The sequence below is a fragment of the Lolium rigidum genome, chromosome 5 (assembly GCF_022539505.1).
Source record: "Lolium rigidum isolate FL_2022 chromosome 5, APGP_CSIRO_Lrig_0.1, whole genome shotgun sequence".
In the NCBI taxonomy this organism is placed as follows: Eukaryota; Viridiplantae; Streptophyta; class Magnoliopsida; order Poales; family Poaceae; genus Lolium; species Lolium rigidum.
Genome location: NC_061512.1, coordinates 186,585,343 through 186,601,640, shown reverse-complemented (window position 1 = coordinate 186,601,640; position 16,298 = coordinate 186,585,343). Strand labels below are relative to the sequence as shown.

The following is a 16,298-nucleotide window of genomic DNA, read 5'->3' as shown; positions in this document are numbered from 1 at the left end:
GGGGACGCGACTGGAGATGCTCTCACACTACAATAATTTAGTGCGTGTTTGCAGTTTACGGTAAAACTTGGATATACAATAATAAGATACAACTTCTTATGCTTGGCCTGCTGGCTAGAAAATTTACTAGCCTATGGACTAGGAAGCATGTCCATGTTGGTGGTAGTTGATTTCACTGCAATATTGGCGCTAGTAGTTCCATTGACCTCTGTGTTGGTAGGAGCGTTATATCTGGTAATGTTCCCAATTGTCAGCATTCGTATTGTCTATGGACTTCTTGTTTCTCCTTATCATCACAAGTTGTTCGGCAACCTCTGTCATATCTGGCCGATCTTCTATGTCTTCCTTTAGACAATCTATTGCTAGCTTGCCAATTTGTTCAAGGGTTGAGATATTTTCTTCTGTTGCAATGTCAATGTCGAACATGGGTGTCCCACGATTTTCATTTTCATAAACTTTGCGGTACTCAATAATTAGACTCCGTTTCTGGTCATACACATTTCTCTTCCCTGTAATAATCTCCAACAAAACTGCCCCAAAACTGTACACATCACTCTTTTGTGTCAAAAGGCCAGTTTTCATGAATACCGGGTCTATGTAACCCATGCACCCAACCACAACCTTCGCGACATATTCTTCTTTCAGTAGTTTGGACAACCCAAAATCCGAGATTTTTGGTGTCAAATTTTCATCAAGAAGTATGTTGTCTGGCTTGACATCACCGTGTCTTATGGATTGAGTTGCATAACTATGCATATATTTTAACCCTTCTGCAGAGCCAATTGCAATGTCCAAACGTGAGTCTAAGGAGAGTACTTGATTCTTTTTATCATGTAGGACTTCTTGGAGGCTACCATTTGCTGCGAACTCATAGATCAACATTGGAACGTCCACCTCCAGGCAGCAACCAATAAGCTTAAGGATGTTCTTGTGGATCATATGTGTCTGGATCTCAACTTCTTGAACAAATTCCGCCTTTGTAGCTTCATCTACCTTGATAGAGGCCTTGACTGCTACCACGGTTTTGTCAGGAAGAGTTCCTTTGTAAACATTGCCAAAGTTACCTTTTCCAATAAACTCTTCGTTATCGTTTGTGATTTTGCTTAGTCCATCTTTTGTGAAAATTGTGAGACCTTTCACATTTTTAAGCATCTCACCTCCATTCTTTTCAAAAAGGTCATCCAATCTTCTCTTTTGGAGCATAATGAATGCTAGAAGCAGCGCGACAATAAGTACGAATAGTCCTAGACTGATGCCTGCAATTAACCGATCATTTAAATCGATTACTCACAACTAATGGAACTTTGGTTCATTTATTTTACCTAATACAGGCTAACAGTATTTCCACATCATGGTGTATTATTCAGTGTAGAATATTTTATGCAAGGAATATTTATGTGGGTACTGAATACCAGTAAACAAAATATCACTATATAAAAAATTTAGAACATTTTCACTGATGTAAACTCTATTCTCGAAAAAGAAAATAAAAATTCCTAAAAGGCTATTGACGAGGTATCATGTATGTGCCTCATCAGCTCTGATATCAATACATAAATGATTCTTATTATTTTGGTTGTTACTCCTACAGAAACATCATATATAATTCTTAATTTCGCAAACAAATTGTTGAAGATGAACCTATTAATTTTGGAGGAATATAATAATCATCTCTTAATTATAAAAGTGCATCTCTATTTTCTGAAACTTAACACTATTTTGTTGATCCTCCAAGCAAAACTAAGTCCAGATTATGTCTGTGCAAAAGCTATAATTCTACAAGGAAAATGGTTTGCATGAGTTGCTACGTATGTTTTGATGACACTATATCTTCGAGAGATCGATCACATGCCACATATAATACTATACCGGGAATAAGGAAATGTAAAATTTGAGCCTGTATGTTTACCGAGGGAAAGCCTTGCTGCAATAGGGAATTTTGAGGTGCAATCATTGTCCTTTGCATTGTTATGTTTGCTTTGTTGTCCAAAAGGGCATTTGCAATCGTATGAACCAACGGTGTTGTGGCATACACCGTGGCAAGGGTACTGCAGCGGATCATGACATTCATTGATATCTGCGTCGTCATGGACGGAAAAGGATCAACAATGAGTCTGCACTACTTAGAGAAACGAATTAAAAGGGAGGTTTCGTTACCTTTGCATCCGCCGATAAGGTATGGGTTGCCCCAGTAGCCCTGGGTACAATTGCAGATGTAGCCGGGGCCATTGGTGGAGTTGAGGCACTGGCTGTTGTCGCTGAGGCAGGCGTACTCCGGCGTGCCTTTCACCTCGGTGCAGGTCATGTTGTCGACGGAGGAGCTGACGTTGCTGCTGCGGATCGCCCAGTCGAGCACCAGCGGCTTGGTGGTGGAGCTCCCGTCCATATTGAGGTCGGACACCCGGAAGTCGTAGGTGTTCTTCTCCACCATGAATCCGTAGTCGCAGGGGCTGAAGCCCAGGCCCTGGTGCGACCAAGTGCTGGCACTGTCATTCAAAAAGAATACGGTGTTGTCGGTGAGCCCCGGCGGGATTTCGACCCGGCAGCAGCCGATGCCCACGCAAGAGCCGTCCATGGCGCTCCCGTCGTTGTCGCAGTAGGCCAAGCACCCGCTGGCGAAGCTGGAATCGCGGCGCCCCCACGGCCCGCTGCTGGTGAAACCGAAGGTGGTGCAGCCGAGGACGACGAGCTCGTTCCTCGTGTCGGAGATGCGGTACGCGGACTTGATCACGGCGCTTCTAAAAGATGCGCCGTCCTTGGCGGACCCGTCGGTGGTGTCGTAGCACTGGAACGCGATGTGCAGCATCACCCGGGCTTCCGGTCGCGGCATCACGCTCAGGTTCAGGACCTTGATTTCGTAGCTATCGTCCGGGAGCATCGGCGTGCTACCGTTGATGCACTCGATCTGGAAGCCCGGCAGGAAGCAGCCGGGTCCGATGCCGAACGGGAAGGGGACGTCCACGCCGCCGCAGCTCGTCTGGCAGCCTGTCGCGGGCGGCTGGAGAGCCAGGCTATCGGCGAGAACCAGCACAGGCAGCAAGAGTGCCGCCCACATTGATGGACGCATGGCCATCCTAGTACTAACACAATCACTGCTCGATCTGCTGTTTATTAGACCATCGAGCTAACTCAGCTTGATATGTTTGCTGAATGGCGCAACCTTGTTCATATAGACTAGTTTGCGGCTCTTTAGCTGGAATGGGCAACACCTCCCTTTCTTCCTTTTTTTAATATGTACGACTTTCCTACTTGCATAAGTTGTGCAAGCAACAGCGCACTTACACATGCGTTCGATCGAAGTACTACTTCGCTGGCGTCTTCTTGATTTTCCTGACTAATCCTTAATAAACTGCTAATGGGGATCTATATGTGTCCCAATATAATCCTAACCCGCATTTGAAAGTCCAAATGAGTCTATTTTCCCATTTTCTAAGTGCTAAAATTTTGTTTTTTTGTGAAGCAGGTATGGAAAATTCAGGCAAAATGGTACTTTTCAAATCTATCTATCTATTATATACTAAAAGCACAATGCGGAGGTTTTAAATAGAGACACCACGTTAATCCACATCATCTTAAATTATTTTGACAGTTAGATCTAAAATATGTGGTTGAGATTTAACATGAGACTAATTGTTACGTAACTGTGTAACCTGGCTCCACACGTTTTGTTGTTGAGACACGGAACACATATAGGCTATTCTACACGATAAAACGTCAACTGCGTGGAGGCATAAAATTCTAGCTGAATCCAAACAAAAAACAATGCATGTTAACTATAACTTGAGGCCATTGCACAGGAGACACATACCAAAGTAAGATTAGACTTTAAAAAAACAGAACCGATCAATGAAGAGCGTGGAGGCATAGGACTCTTCCTACGTAAAAATAATTCCTAGACCATTTAGAACATGGTGGTACTAAAATGAGCATGGAGGCCTAGGGCTCTAGCTGCACTAGAAATAATGCATACACGGCCTAGAATGTAGAACATGGTGGAAAAATGATGGACGCGCGTAATACTTCATCGTGATTTCATAACGAGTTCATGGGAAAAATGATGATTCTGACATTATAAGGGTATTTTGTGAGGCACCAGGTTAATCCGCATATGTTAAAAAATATAAAACGGTGAAAAATGATGGACGCGCGCGGCACTTCATCGGGATCTGGGATTTCATAACGAGACCGTGGGCAATGAGGATTCCGGCATTATAAGGCTATTTTTTTTAGGCACCAGGTTAATCCGCATATGCTTAAAAATATAAAACAGTAATTTTAATCATAACGCCTAAGATTAAATGATACGAAGTGTTACTTAATATGCTGACATTACCTCTTATTCTTTTTTCTTAGAGATCTTTTACATGGCATAATTTTATTTTTGTACACGTTGGCTAATTAATATGCTGACATTACGTACGAGACAAGGACTTTTTTCTTTCCTTGAATTATACGGGTGAGAGATATCAGGTTTCCTTTATTATACGTGTAGAACTATGTCTCCTTGTCTACGAGAAACGGGTACACAGCTTCCAAACGATTATAACACGTGAAAAGGAGACCGACCCAATAATGCTCTTTTAAAGCCTACCGACCCAATTAACAGAGTAACGTTATGACTCACATCGGTTCTATTGAATCAAAAACCTTTTCCAGGTATCTTAAAACACAAGAAAACGTTATATCACAGTCTATCCAGTCTATCTGTCTCATAAAACCAGTCTTAGATTTGTCAATTTTTAAAAAAATTAGAAAAATCTATGATATGTTTCATGGGACAAGGGGAGTACATCTCTTCGTATTTTCACACCATGGTTGATTTTCTTGATGTATTTTTGTTGAGCTACTAATTATTGCCTCCTATCCATGCACACATGTACACATCTTAAAAAGACAAATTAATTTTCATCTCTAGCAATCGCTACATGTATATGTGGGTGAGTTGTAGATGTCCAAACTAATAATCATCTCTCAATCTGTAACAAAAAAGATTGTCAGTGATTTTACCAACTAGAAACAAAATCAACATATGCCATAACAAGATTTTTCTTAGGTAAAAATATCAGTAAAATTTAACACATTAAAAGTCTAATTGTGGTTTTCAGAAATACAATATATGCATGATTAATTAAACTTTAGGACCATGAAACCTGGCAAATGTGATATTTCTAGCACGGTGACACACCATGATCTAGGGCGCTACTTTAAATCTGTTTGGCGGTGCTTTTTTTTAAAAAAGGGAAGTTGTCGGGTCCCACATAAAATACCCTTCCAACTAACCTTTCCAACACGCCAGGGGGCAAACACCGGCGTTCAGCCCTTAGAATTTCTGAAACTTCAATACCGTCATATTACTAAGAGATAGATAGATATACAAATGTGCCGATTTCTGAAATGACATGTATTTTTACATTTACTTTGGCATACAAAAGAAAAAAATATTTTAACTTAAATAATCTCGAGGCAATAAACGTAACATTTTATACACATGAAGATGATGCCCTCGCATCTGCGAGGGCCACCTTGCTAGTTTTCACACAAAGTAGATCATAGTTAATGGATAATTCCAAGCATTTATGTTTTTTTACAGTATCTTTGTAGCTACTTTTGCACATTTAAATGCATTTATTTTAGTTTCTTGAAAGTAATTAAAATTCCGAAAATTCATTTGCATGTACACAAGTAGCCAAAAATATGAATGAGAGGTAAGAGCTTTTTAAAATATTGCAGTGCACCCACATGGAGTCTTAATATCTCTACTAGTTTACAAGAAAATACCAAACTTGGATATAACAATTAAAAAAAATACCACTCACAAAATAAGCTATCGTGCATGGAGATTAATGGCTTTTAAGCCAAACGACCAAGATCGTGGCCATATCCATGACATAGTTTATGGTAATATGTCTATATTCGGTGTTATATTGTGATCCAAATTCATATACTAAAGGGAGGCTAATTTCTGACGAGCGGGGCGAGGCCCGTCGCCGGTAGGCTTGGGCTGATGTATGCCATGGTTTATTTTCGCCATGATTTTTCATATGCTATGAGTTTGGCCAGTCGATACATAGCTAATGCTGGTAAAGAACATTGGAAAGCTATTCTGTGGATTTTCATGTACCTTCGTGGTACATCCAAAGCTTGCTTGAAGTTTGGAAAGACCGATGAGGGACTCGCAGGCTATGTGGATTCATATTGTGTTGTCGACTTGGATAAGAGAAGGTCCCTCACAGGTTATGTGTTCACTGTTGGTGGATGTGCTGTGAGTTGGAAGGTAATGTTACAACCTTTTGTTGCCCACTCTACAATCGAAGCATAATATATGGCTATTGCTGAAGCTTGCAAAGAGTTTGTTTGGTTGAAAGGTTTGTATGCTGAGTTTTGAAGATGATTCTTGCATTAACTTGTTTTGTAACATTCAAAGTGCTATATACCTTAACAAAGATCAAATGTTCCACGAGAGAACAAAGAACATTGATGTCAAGTACCATTATGTTCGCGACATTATTGCACAAAGTAAACTGAAGGGATGCAAGATAAGTACTCAGGATAATCCTGCTGATATGATGACAAAGCCATTTCATGTTACCAAGTTTGAGCTTTGCTCGAGCTTGGTTGGTATAACTGTTTAGTCCAAGTGGTTGTTGGCACCATCAAGTGTTTTTCTTTGTTTTGTGTCAGGAGTTTGTTGAAGTTCATGCTACAAGTGGATTTGTCTCAAGGTGGAGTTTGTTATATTATGATCCAAGAGCGAGACTCATGGCCGGTAGGCATGGGCCGAAGGGGGTGCGGGGGGGGCACCCCCGCGGTACGGATTGATGCCATCGCCTATATATATTTCTTGTAAGCCACCGCATAGGGTTAATCAGATTATAAGATAACCACCAGCATTTGTAAACACTCCCTGATATACTGAAGTTTTGCTGGATGGCGTCCGTGTTTTTTTCCCCTCTGTGTTGGAGGGGGTTTCCACGTTAAATCTTGTGTCTCCGCCATGTTTTTCTTTATCGTTCTTCGTTATTTTCTTGTCGCGTTTATAACATTCAAAAGCATAGGTGCATCTTTCCTATGAAGCATGGATGCTTCGCTTTTCTTCCGTATTGGTATTGATATCGGTATCGGATACAAGATACTGCTCGGATATTGCCTGATACATATCCCGTATGTATCTTCTAAGTTTTGAATTAAAGGAAAGAAATTACTGACACGGGAGAGAGACCTGAGGAATACTTGAGCGATACGGAAACCTTACGACACGCGTACCCAAAAGAGCACACGCGCCCTACAACCATCACAGACATGGTTCGCACATCGAACCCTTGCCTCAAGCAGGCATCGCCGTGGGCCATCTCTCCGGAGCCATCTTGCCAGTTGAGCCAGCCACCATCCACTCGTTTTCTACCGCTGATCCTTCAACTCCACCCCGCCCTCATCGTATGATGGTGACCGGCGAGTTTACTTCTTCCTCCATCTCCTAATCCCCCTATGCCGTCTTCAAACAGGGCTCCACCCACCATTGATTTGATCTCTGAATTCATTCCTTCTCATTCAGATAAGCAATAATAGCTAGTGGTAGTAGGCCCCCAACAAACAGGTCATTAGGAGCTTGAGCTTCGAGCATGTACAACCAAATGACTTCTGAGTATGCGTCCCAACTACTAGCTGATGTCGTTATAACCCCATGAGAAATATTTATTTCTGTATTTTTTTAATAAATTACATATAAACTACATGAGAAATATTTATATCTGTGTTTTTGAAAAAGTGATTTGTGGTGTGCCTCTATCGATTATTGGAAAGTATCCAAGTATCTTTCGTGCTTCTTAGCATCTTACCATGCCAAACAATGGTACCAAATAGAATTTCAACCTTTTTATATGAAGAAATCATTTTCCATTTCTAAAGTGCCAAAAACGGGTTTTTGTGAAACAAATACATAAAACATGGAGTACAATGGCACCACTCCAATTTTCACGTGAAGTGGACAATATCTCACTCAGAGTTTCCAACTTCTATGGATTTTCAAACTTTTTAAGACTTTCGTCCATTTAAATGACTTTCGTCGATTTTCCAAAAGTAATTTGAACTACAAGTGTTTTATAGTTTTCTCCTAAAAAATCATAAAAATCATTTTATAATATATATATACTAGTAATTACAAAAGAAAAGTCCATCTTGGAAAAAACATATGTGATTAGTGTTATGCACAAAGCACACGACAAAGTAAGGTCTTTGCCGAGTGTTCACACTCGACAAATATAGAAATAGACAATCTGAACTAAATGTTTTGAGTGGTTGGGAAGGAAAAGGCGTGTTTCGAATATGTGGCTCCGTTCGAAGCATCTCTACTATAGTGTATGAAAGGGCTCTCGTACTCTCTCTTATATCTCTTTATCGTATCTCGGTTGCGGGTGCAGAGGAGAAATGGTGCCCAAGCGACAAAGGAGGTCATTGTGGCTGGTGAATCCGGCACGCTCCTCCGCCGCCATGAACGAGCTCCTATTCCACCCTAGCCTCGCCAGTTGTCTCCATCCTCCTTCTCCATTGTTCTCCACCGCCACCTCTAGTTTGGCGTCGAGCTCTGTGCTTCACCAGCAACGCCGACGATCACCTCCTCGAAGCCTACGTCCATACTCCGCCACTCCGCCTCCAGTAGCCCAGCCACCTCGTCTTCCTTGCCAAGGAAGGAGGCCTCCTCTTAAATCTCTATGAGTGATGGAGAGACGGTAGAGCATTGACCATGCCTCTCCACATCCTCACAAAGAGCGGTGTCGGGAAGCAGCAAGCAGTCTGTGGCCGAGGACGCAGAACATGCACCGTAGAGGAGCTAAGTCATGCTCGCGGGTGTCTCCTTTTCTAATGTGGCAGCGAATCAGCCTCGACTGTGTGGCGCGCATCTGCTTCGTGAGTTGCGCCCGCTCCTGGCTGCACGCTGGGCGCCACGTCGCGTGTTTCCCCTGTGGTGTCCGACCAAGCTAGGTCCCGCGTCCCACCTCACACTAGCACCAGCGCGTCCCCCGACGCTTCGGGCGGGAAATCGCCCTCGCTTCGGCCCCACCAACAATCATCACCACCTGGCCGCTCCCCTGTCTCGTCATGTGGAGGCCCCGCACCGGCTGACACTAGATCCTCCTCGGATCCCGATGATGATGTCTCCCCTGCTGATAGCACCAGCGGCACCAGCGGATCCTCTGTGGCTGCTTCATCTGCAGCTACACCTGAAACACACCAGTACCGAACTCGTCTCCAGCAAGGTATCAAGAAACCAAAAATGTATACTGATGAGACTATTCGATATGGTCTTTTGTCTCCTGCAGGGGAACCCACAAATCTGACTGAGGCACTTGAAGATAAACAATGGAAGCATGCAATGGATGAAGAATATACATCACTAATGGATAAAAAAACATGGCATCTTGTACCACCTAGTTCCAACAAAAATCTCATTGATTGTAAGTGGGTCTACAGGGTCAAGAAATATGTTGATGGTACAGTGGAACGATACAAAGCACGATTGGTTGCAAAAGGGTTTAAACATATGTATGGTATTTACTACGAGGACACTTTCAATCCTGTTGTTAAAGCTACCAATGTTAGACTTGTTCTTTCTATTTCTGTCGGGTGGAGTCTAAGACAGCTAGACGTCAAGAACACATTTCTTCATGGCGTTCTGGATGAGGAAGTGTATATGAAACATCCCCTGGTTTTGTTGATCCTTGCTTTCCGCATCACATATGCAAACTGGACAAGTCTCTGTATGGTCTGAAGTAGTCACCCCGAGCATGGTATGCAAGACTAAGTTCCAAGTTACAAGACCTGGGTTTTGTTCCTTCAAAGGCTGATACACCTCTCTTTCTATACAGCAAAAGATGTATCACTATATTTATGGTGATATATGTTTTTTATAAAAGGCTATAAAGCCCAACTTTAAATTAATAAAGCCAGCACGGCCGAAACGATACAAAATGTTGAGGACATCCTCTTACAACGAAGATCAAGGATCAAGCTAAGACGAAAAGTAGAGCACAACTGAACTAGGCCAAGCATGAAGGCTTGACCGCAGAAGGCGCCACATCAGATAGAACAAGCTTGATAACAAAAAGAGCGCAGGAGAAGAAAAACGAAGCCTCGGGAAGACGACGAGCGAAAGAGAGGGAGCCCAACATCACAGTGTCGTGCGGAGGTCACCAGCCATGGCCACGGTCCGACCCCAAGTCCGGAACCGGTGGTGACGACGCCGTCAGACATGCCCGCGTGGGGACAAACCCCAGCCCACCGCAACACCGACAATAGCGGCGGACGGCACCCCGCCGACCGCGGCTGCGTCGCTCGGCGAACATAGCACCGAGGTGGACGACGCCTCCATGGGCTAAACTAGCCTCCCACTAAGCACTGGAGCTAGGAAGCCACTGTGACAACTCTTTGACCGCAGAGAAAGATCCACCTTTACCACTGATACGTCTCCGACGTATCGATAATTTCTTATGTTCAATGCCACATTATTGATGATATCTACATGTTTTATACACTTTATATGTCGTATTTATGCATTTTCCGGCACTAACCTATTAACGAGATGCTTGAAGAGCCGATTCTTTGTTTTCTGCTGTTTTTGGTTTCAGAAATCCTAGTAAAGAAATATTCTCGGAATTGGACGAAATCAACGCCCAGGGTCCTATTTTTGCACGAAGATTCCAGAAGACCGAGGGGGAAAGGAAGTGGGGCCACGAGGCGCCGACACGCCAGGGCGGCGCGGCCTGGCCCCTGGCCGCGCCAGCCTGGCGTGTGGGGCCCTCGTGTGGCCCCTCGCGTTGCCCTTCCGCCTACTTAAATCCTTCATCGCGAAACCCCCAGTACCGAGAGCCACGATACGGAAAACCTTACTGAGACGCCGCCGCCGCCAATCCCATCTCGGGGGATTCTGGAGATCACCTCCGGCACCCTGCCGGAGAGGGGATTCATCTCCCGGAGGACTCTTCACCGCCATGGTCGCCTCCGGAGTGATGAGTGAGTAGTTCACCCCTGGACTATGGGTCCATAGCAGTAGCTAGATGGTTGTCTTCTCCTCATCTGCTTCATTGTCGGATCTTGTGAGCTGCCTAACATGATCAAGATCATCTATCCGTAATTCTATATGTTGTGTTTGTCGGGATCCGATGGATAGAGAATACTATGTTATGTTGATTATCAATCTATTACCTATGTGTTGTTTATGATCTTGCATGCTCTCCGTTATTAGTAGAGGCTCTGGCCAAGTTTTTGCTCTTAACTCCAAGAGGGAGTATTTATGCTCGATAGTGGGTTCATGCCTCCATTAAATCCGGGACAGGTGACGGAAAGTTCTAAGGTTGTGGATGTGCTCGTTGCCACTAGGGATAAAACATTGATGCTATGTCCGAGGATGTAGTTATTGATTATATTACGCACCATACTTAATGCAATTGTCTGTTGCTTTGCAACTTAATACCGGAAGGGGTTCGGATGATAACCTCGAAGGTGGACTTTTTAGGCATAGATGCATGTCTGGATAGCGGTCTATGTACTTTGTCGTAATGCACAATTAAATCTCACAATATTCATCATATCATGTATGTGCATTGTTATGCCCTCTCTATTTGTCAATTGCTCGATCGTAATTTGTTCACCCAACATGCTATTTATATTATGGGAGAGACACCTCTAGTGAACTGTGGACCCCGGTCCATTCTTTACATCTGAAATACAAATCTGCTGCTATTGTTCTTTACTTGTTCTTGCAAACAATCATCATCCACACTATACATCTAATCCTTTGTTACAGCAAGCCGGTGAGATTGACAACCTCACTGTTTCGTTGGGGCAAAATACTTTGGTTGTGTTGTGCAGGTTCCACGTTGCCGCCGGAATCTCTGGTGTTGCGCCGCACTACATCCCGCCGCCATCAACCTTCAACGTGCTTCTTGACTCCTACTGGTTCGATTAAACCTTGGTTTCTTACTGAGGGAAACTTGCCGCTGTGCGCATCACACCTTCCTCTTGGGGTTCCCAACGGACGTGTCAACTACACGCATCAAGCAAATTTCTGGCGCCGTTGCCGGGAAGATCAAGACACGCTGCAAGGGGAGTCTCCACAATCCAATCTCTTTACTTTGTTTTTTTCTTGCTTTATTTTATTTACTACTTTGTTTGTTGCACTTATATTAAAACACAAAAAAAATTAGTTGCTAGTTTTACTTTATTTACTGTCTTGCACTCTATATCAAAATCACAAAAAAATTAGTTACTTGCATTTATTTTATCTAGTTTGCTTTATTTACTATTGCTAAAATGAGTAATCCTGAAGTTGAAGTTCGTTCGTTTAAGCAACAAGGGGGAGAATGTTTGAAAGATGCTTGGTATAGAATTAGTGATGCTCATAGTAGGTGCACTAAGAAACACTCCACCACTATCCTACTCGAGAATTTTTATGTTGGTATCTCTAGCTGGAATAGATATGTTCTTGATTGTCTCGCGGGAGGTAACTTCCTAGGCGCTCCCGCTTTAGAAGCTAGTTGCATTATTGAGAGTTTATTTGGAACACCACCTGTTAATGAAACTAAAATTGAAACCTCTCTTGAGGATGTTATGAAAAAATTGGAAACCATAGAGAAAAAATTTCCGAGTGTTGAAACTAAATTGGAAATGTTACTTGATAAAACTGATGAACTTGATAAATCCTTAGGAGGAATTGATGAAAGAATTAGTGTCCTAGGAACTTGTGTTGTCCATGATGATCAAATCAATAGGATTGGTGAACTTGAAAAAGCTATGGGAACCTTGGGTTCAACCTTTTCATCTATAAAGTTTAGAGAAAAAGCTTGTGTGGGTAAGGAGCAAAAGTTTATGTATGTCTCTAAAGTGCCTAAACTAAAGAAATATTATTATAGGCCTAAAATTTACAAAGCCCTTAGTACCACTACAGATGGGGGAGCTTATGATATCAATGCTTCATCTCTTGATAATACTTGATATACACTTTCTGCGCCTAGCTGAAAGGCGTTAAAGAAAGCGCTTATGGGAGACAACCCATGTTTTTACTACAGTATTTTTGTTTTGAATTTGAGTCTTGGAAGTTGTTTACTACTGTAGCAACCTCTCCTTATCTTAGTTTTGTGTTTTGTTGTGCCAAGTAAAGTCTTTGATAGTAAAGTGAATACTAGATTTGGATTACTGCGCAGTTACAGATTTCTTTGCTGTCACGAATTTCGACCTGCCCCTCCGTAGGTAGCTCAGAAAAATATGCCAATTTACGTGCGTGATCCTCAGATATGTACGCAACTTTCATTCAATTTGGGCATTTTCATTTGAGCAAGTCTGGTGCCTCAATAAAATCCATCTTTACGGACTGTTCTGTTTTGACAGATTCTGCCTTTTATTTCGCATTGCCTCTTTTGCTATGTTGGATGAATTTCTTTGATCCATTAATGTCCAGTAGCTTTATGCAATGTCCAGAAGTGTTAAGAATGATTGTGTCACCTCTGAACATGTTAATTTTTATTGTCCACTAACCCTCTAATGAGTTGTTTCGAGTTTTGTGTGGAGGAAGTTTTCAAGGATCAAGAGAGGAGTATGATACAATATGATCAAGGAGAGTGAAAGCTCTAAGCTTGGGGATGCCCCGGTGGTTCACCCCTGCATATTCTAAGAAGACTCAAGCGTCTAAGCTTGGGGATGCCCAAGGCATCCCCTTCTTCATCGACAACATTATCGGGTTCCTCCCCGAAACTATATTTTTATTCCATCACATCTTATGTACTTTGCTTGGAGCATCGGTTTGTTTTTGTTTTTGTTTTTGTTTGAATAAATGGATCCTAGCATTCACTTGTGTGGAAGAGAGACACGCTCCATTGTTGCATATGGACAAATATGTCCTTAGGCTTTACTCATAGTATTCATGGCGAAGGTTGAATCTTCTTCGTTAAATTGTTATATGGTTGGAATCGGGAAATGCTACATGTAGTAATTCTAAAATGTCTTGAATAAATTTGATACTTGGCAATTGTTGTGCTCATGTTTAAGCTCTTGCATCATATACTTTGCACCCATTAATGAAGAAACACCTAGAGCTTGCTAAATTTGGTTTGCATATTTGGTCTCTCTAAAGTCTAGATAATTTCTAGTATTGAGTTTTGAACAACAAGGAAGACGGTGTAGAGTCTTATAATGTTTATAATATGTCTTTTATGTGAGTTTTGCTGCACCGGTTCATCCTTGTGTTTGTTTCAAATAACCTTGCTAGCCTAAACCTTGAATCGAGAGGGAATACTTCTCATGCATCCAAAATCCTTGAGCCAACCACTATGCCATTTGTGTCCACCATACCTACCTACTACATGTTATTTCTCCGCCATTCCAAAGTAAATTGCTTGAGTGCTACCTTTAAAATTTCCATCATTCGCCTTTACAATATATAGCTCATGGGACAAATAGCTTAAAAACTATTGTGGTATTGAATATGTACTTATGCACTTTATCTCTTATTAAGTTGCTTGTTGTGCGATAACCATGCTTCGGGGACGCCATCAACTATTCTTTGTTGAATATCATGTGAGTTGCTATGCATGTCCGTCTTGTCCGAAGTAAGAGAGATCTACCACCTTAATGGTTGGAGCATGCATATTGTTAGAGAAGAACATTGGGCCGCTAACTAAAGCCATGAATCATGGTGGAAGTTTCAGTTTTGGACATATATCCTCAATCTCATATGAGAACATTAACTGTTGCCACATGCTTATGCATTAAAGAGGAGTCCATTATCCGTTGTCCATGTTGTCCCGGTATGGATGTCTAAGTTGAGAATAATCAAAAGCGAGAAATCCAAAATGCGAGCTTTCTCCTTAGACCTTTGTACAGGCGGCATGGAGGTACCCCATTGTGACACTTGGTTAAAACATGTGTATTGCGATGATCCGGTAGTCCAAGCTAATTAGGACAAGGTGCGGGCACTATTAGTATACTATGCATGAGGCTTGCAACTTGTAAGATATAATTTACATGATACATATGCTTTATTACTACCGTTGACAAAATTGTTTCATGTTTTCAAAATAAAAGCTCTAGCACAAATATAGCAATCGATGCTTTCCTCTTTGAAGGACCTTTCTTTTACTTTTATGATTGATTCAGTTCACCTATTTCTCTCCATCTCAAGAAGCAAACACTTGTGTGAACTGTGCATTGATTCCTACATACTTGCATATTGCACTTGTTATATTACTCTATGTTGACAATTATCCATGAGATATACATGTTACAAGTTGAAAGCAACCGCTGAAACTTAATCTTCCTTGGTGTTTGATGTCTACGGGAGCTTCTATTCTTGTAGACAGTGTTGGGCCTCCAAGAGCAGAGGTTTGTAGAACAGCAGCAAGTTTCCCTTAAGTGGATCACCCAAGGTTTATCGAACTCAGGGAGGAAGAGGTCAAAGATATCCCTCTCATGCAACCACCGCAACCACAAAGCAAGAAGTCGCTTGTGTCCCCAACACACCTAATAGGTGCACTAGTTCGGCGAAGAGATAGTGAAATACAGGTGGTATGAATAAGTAGTGGCAACGGCACCAGAAAAGTGCTTTGCCCAGAACAGTAAACAAGCAGTAGTAACGCAGGTAAAACGAGTAAACAAGCAGCGATAGCGATATTTAGGAACAAGGCCTAGGGATTAGACTTTCACTAGTGGACACTCTCAACATTGATCACATAACGAGAATAGATAAATGCATACTCTACACTCTTGTTGGATGATGAACACATTGCGTAGGATTACACGAACCCTCAATGCCGGAGTTAACAAGCTCCACAATTCAATGTTCATATTTAAATAACCTTAGAGTGCAAGAAAGATCAACATGACTAAACCAAGTACTAACATAGCATGCACACTGTCACCTTCACGGAATAGATCATATCAATACTATCATAGCAATAGTTAACTTCACAATCTACAAGAGATCATGATCATAGCATACGCCAAGTACTAACACGGATGCACACACTGTCACCATTACACCGTGCAGGAGGAATAAAACTACTTTAATAACACATCACTAGAGTAGCACATAGATAAATTGTGATACAAAACACATTGCAATCATAAAGAGATATAAACAAGCACTTCACTACGCCATTCATAACAGTGAGTAAGTATTCGTGAAATATAGCCTAAGAGACCCACACGGTGCACACACTTGTCACCTTTACACACGTGGGACAAGGAGTCTCCGGAGATCACATAAGTAAAACTCACTTGACTAGCACAATGACATCTAGATTACAAGCATC

General features: G+C 42.1%; 1 protein-coding gene across 1 annotated transcript; it reads right to left on the bottom strand.

Annotated features, from left to right (window-relative positions):
* Positions 1-225: 225 nt before the first annotated feature.
* On the bottom strand, positions 226-3,073 carry LOC124656848 (wall-associated receptor kinase 3-like). Its single transcript, XM_047195516.1, has 2 exons — positions 2,158-3,073; positions 226-1,256 (listed from the first exon to the last, which is right to left on the bottom strand). Exons 1-2 carry the CDS (start codon positions 3,071-3,073, stop codon positions 226-228), a joined length of 1,947 nt encoding a protein of 648 aa, XP_047051472.1.
* Positions 3,074-16,298: the final 13,225 nt, after the last annotated feature.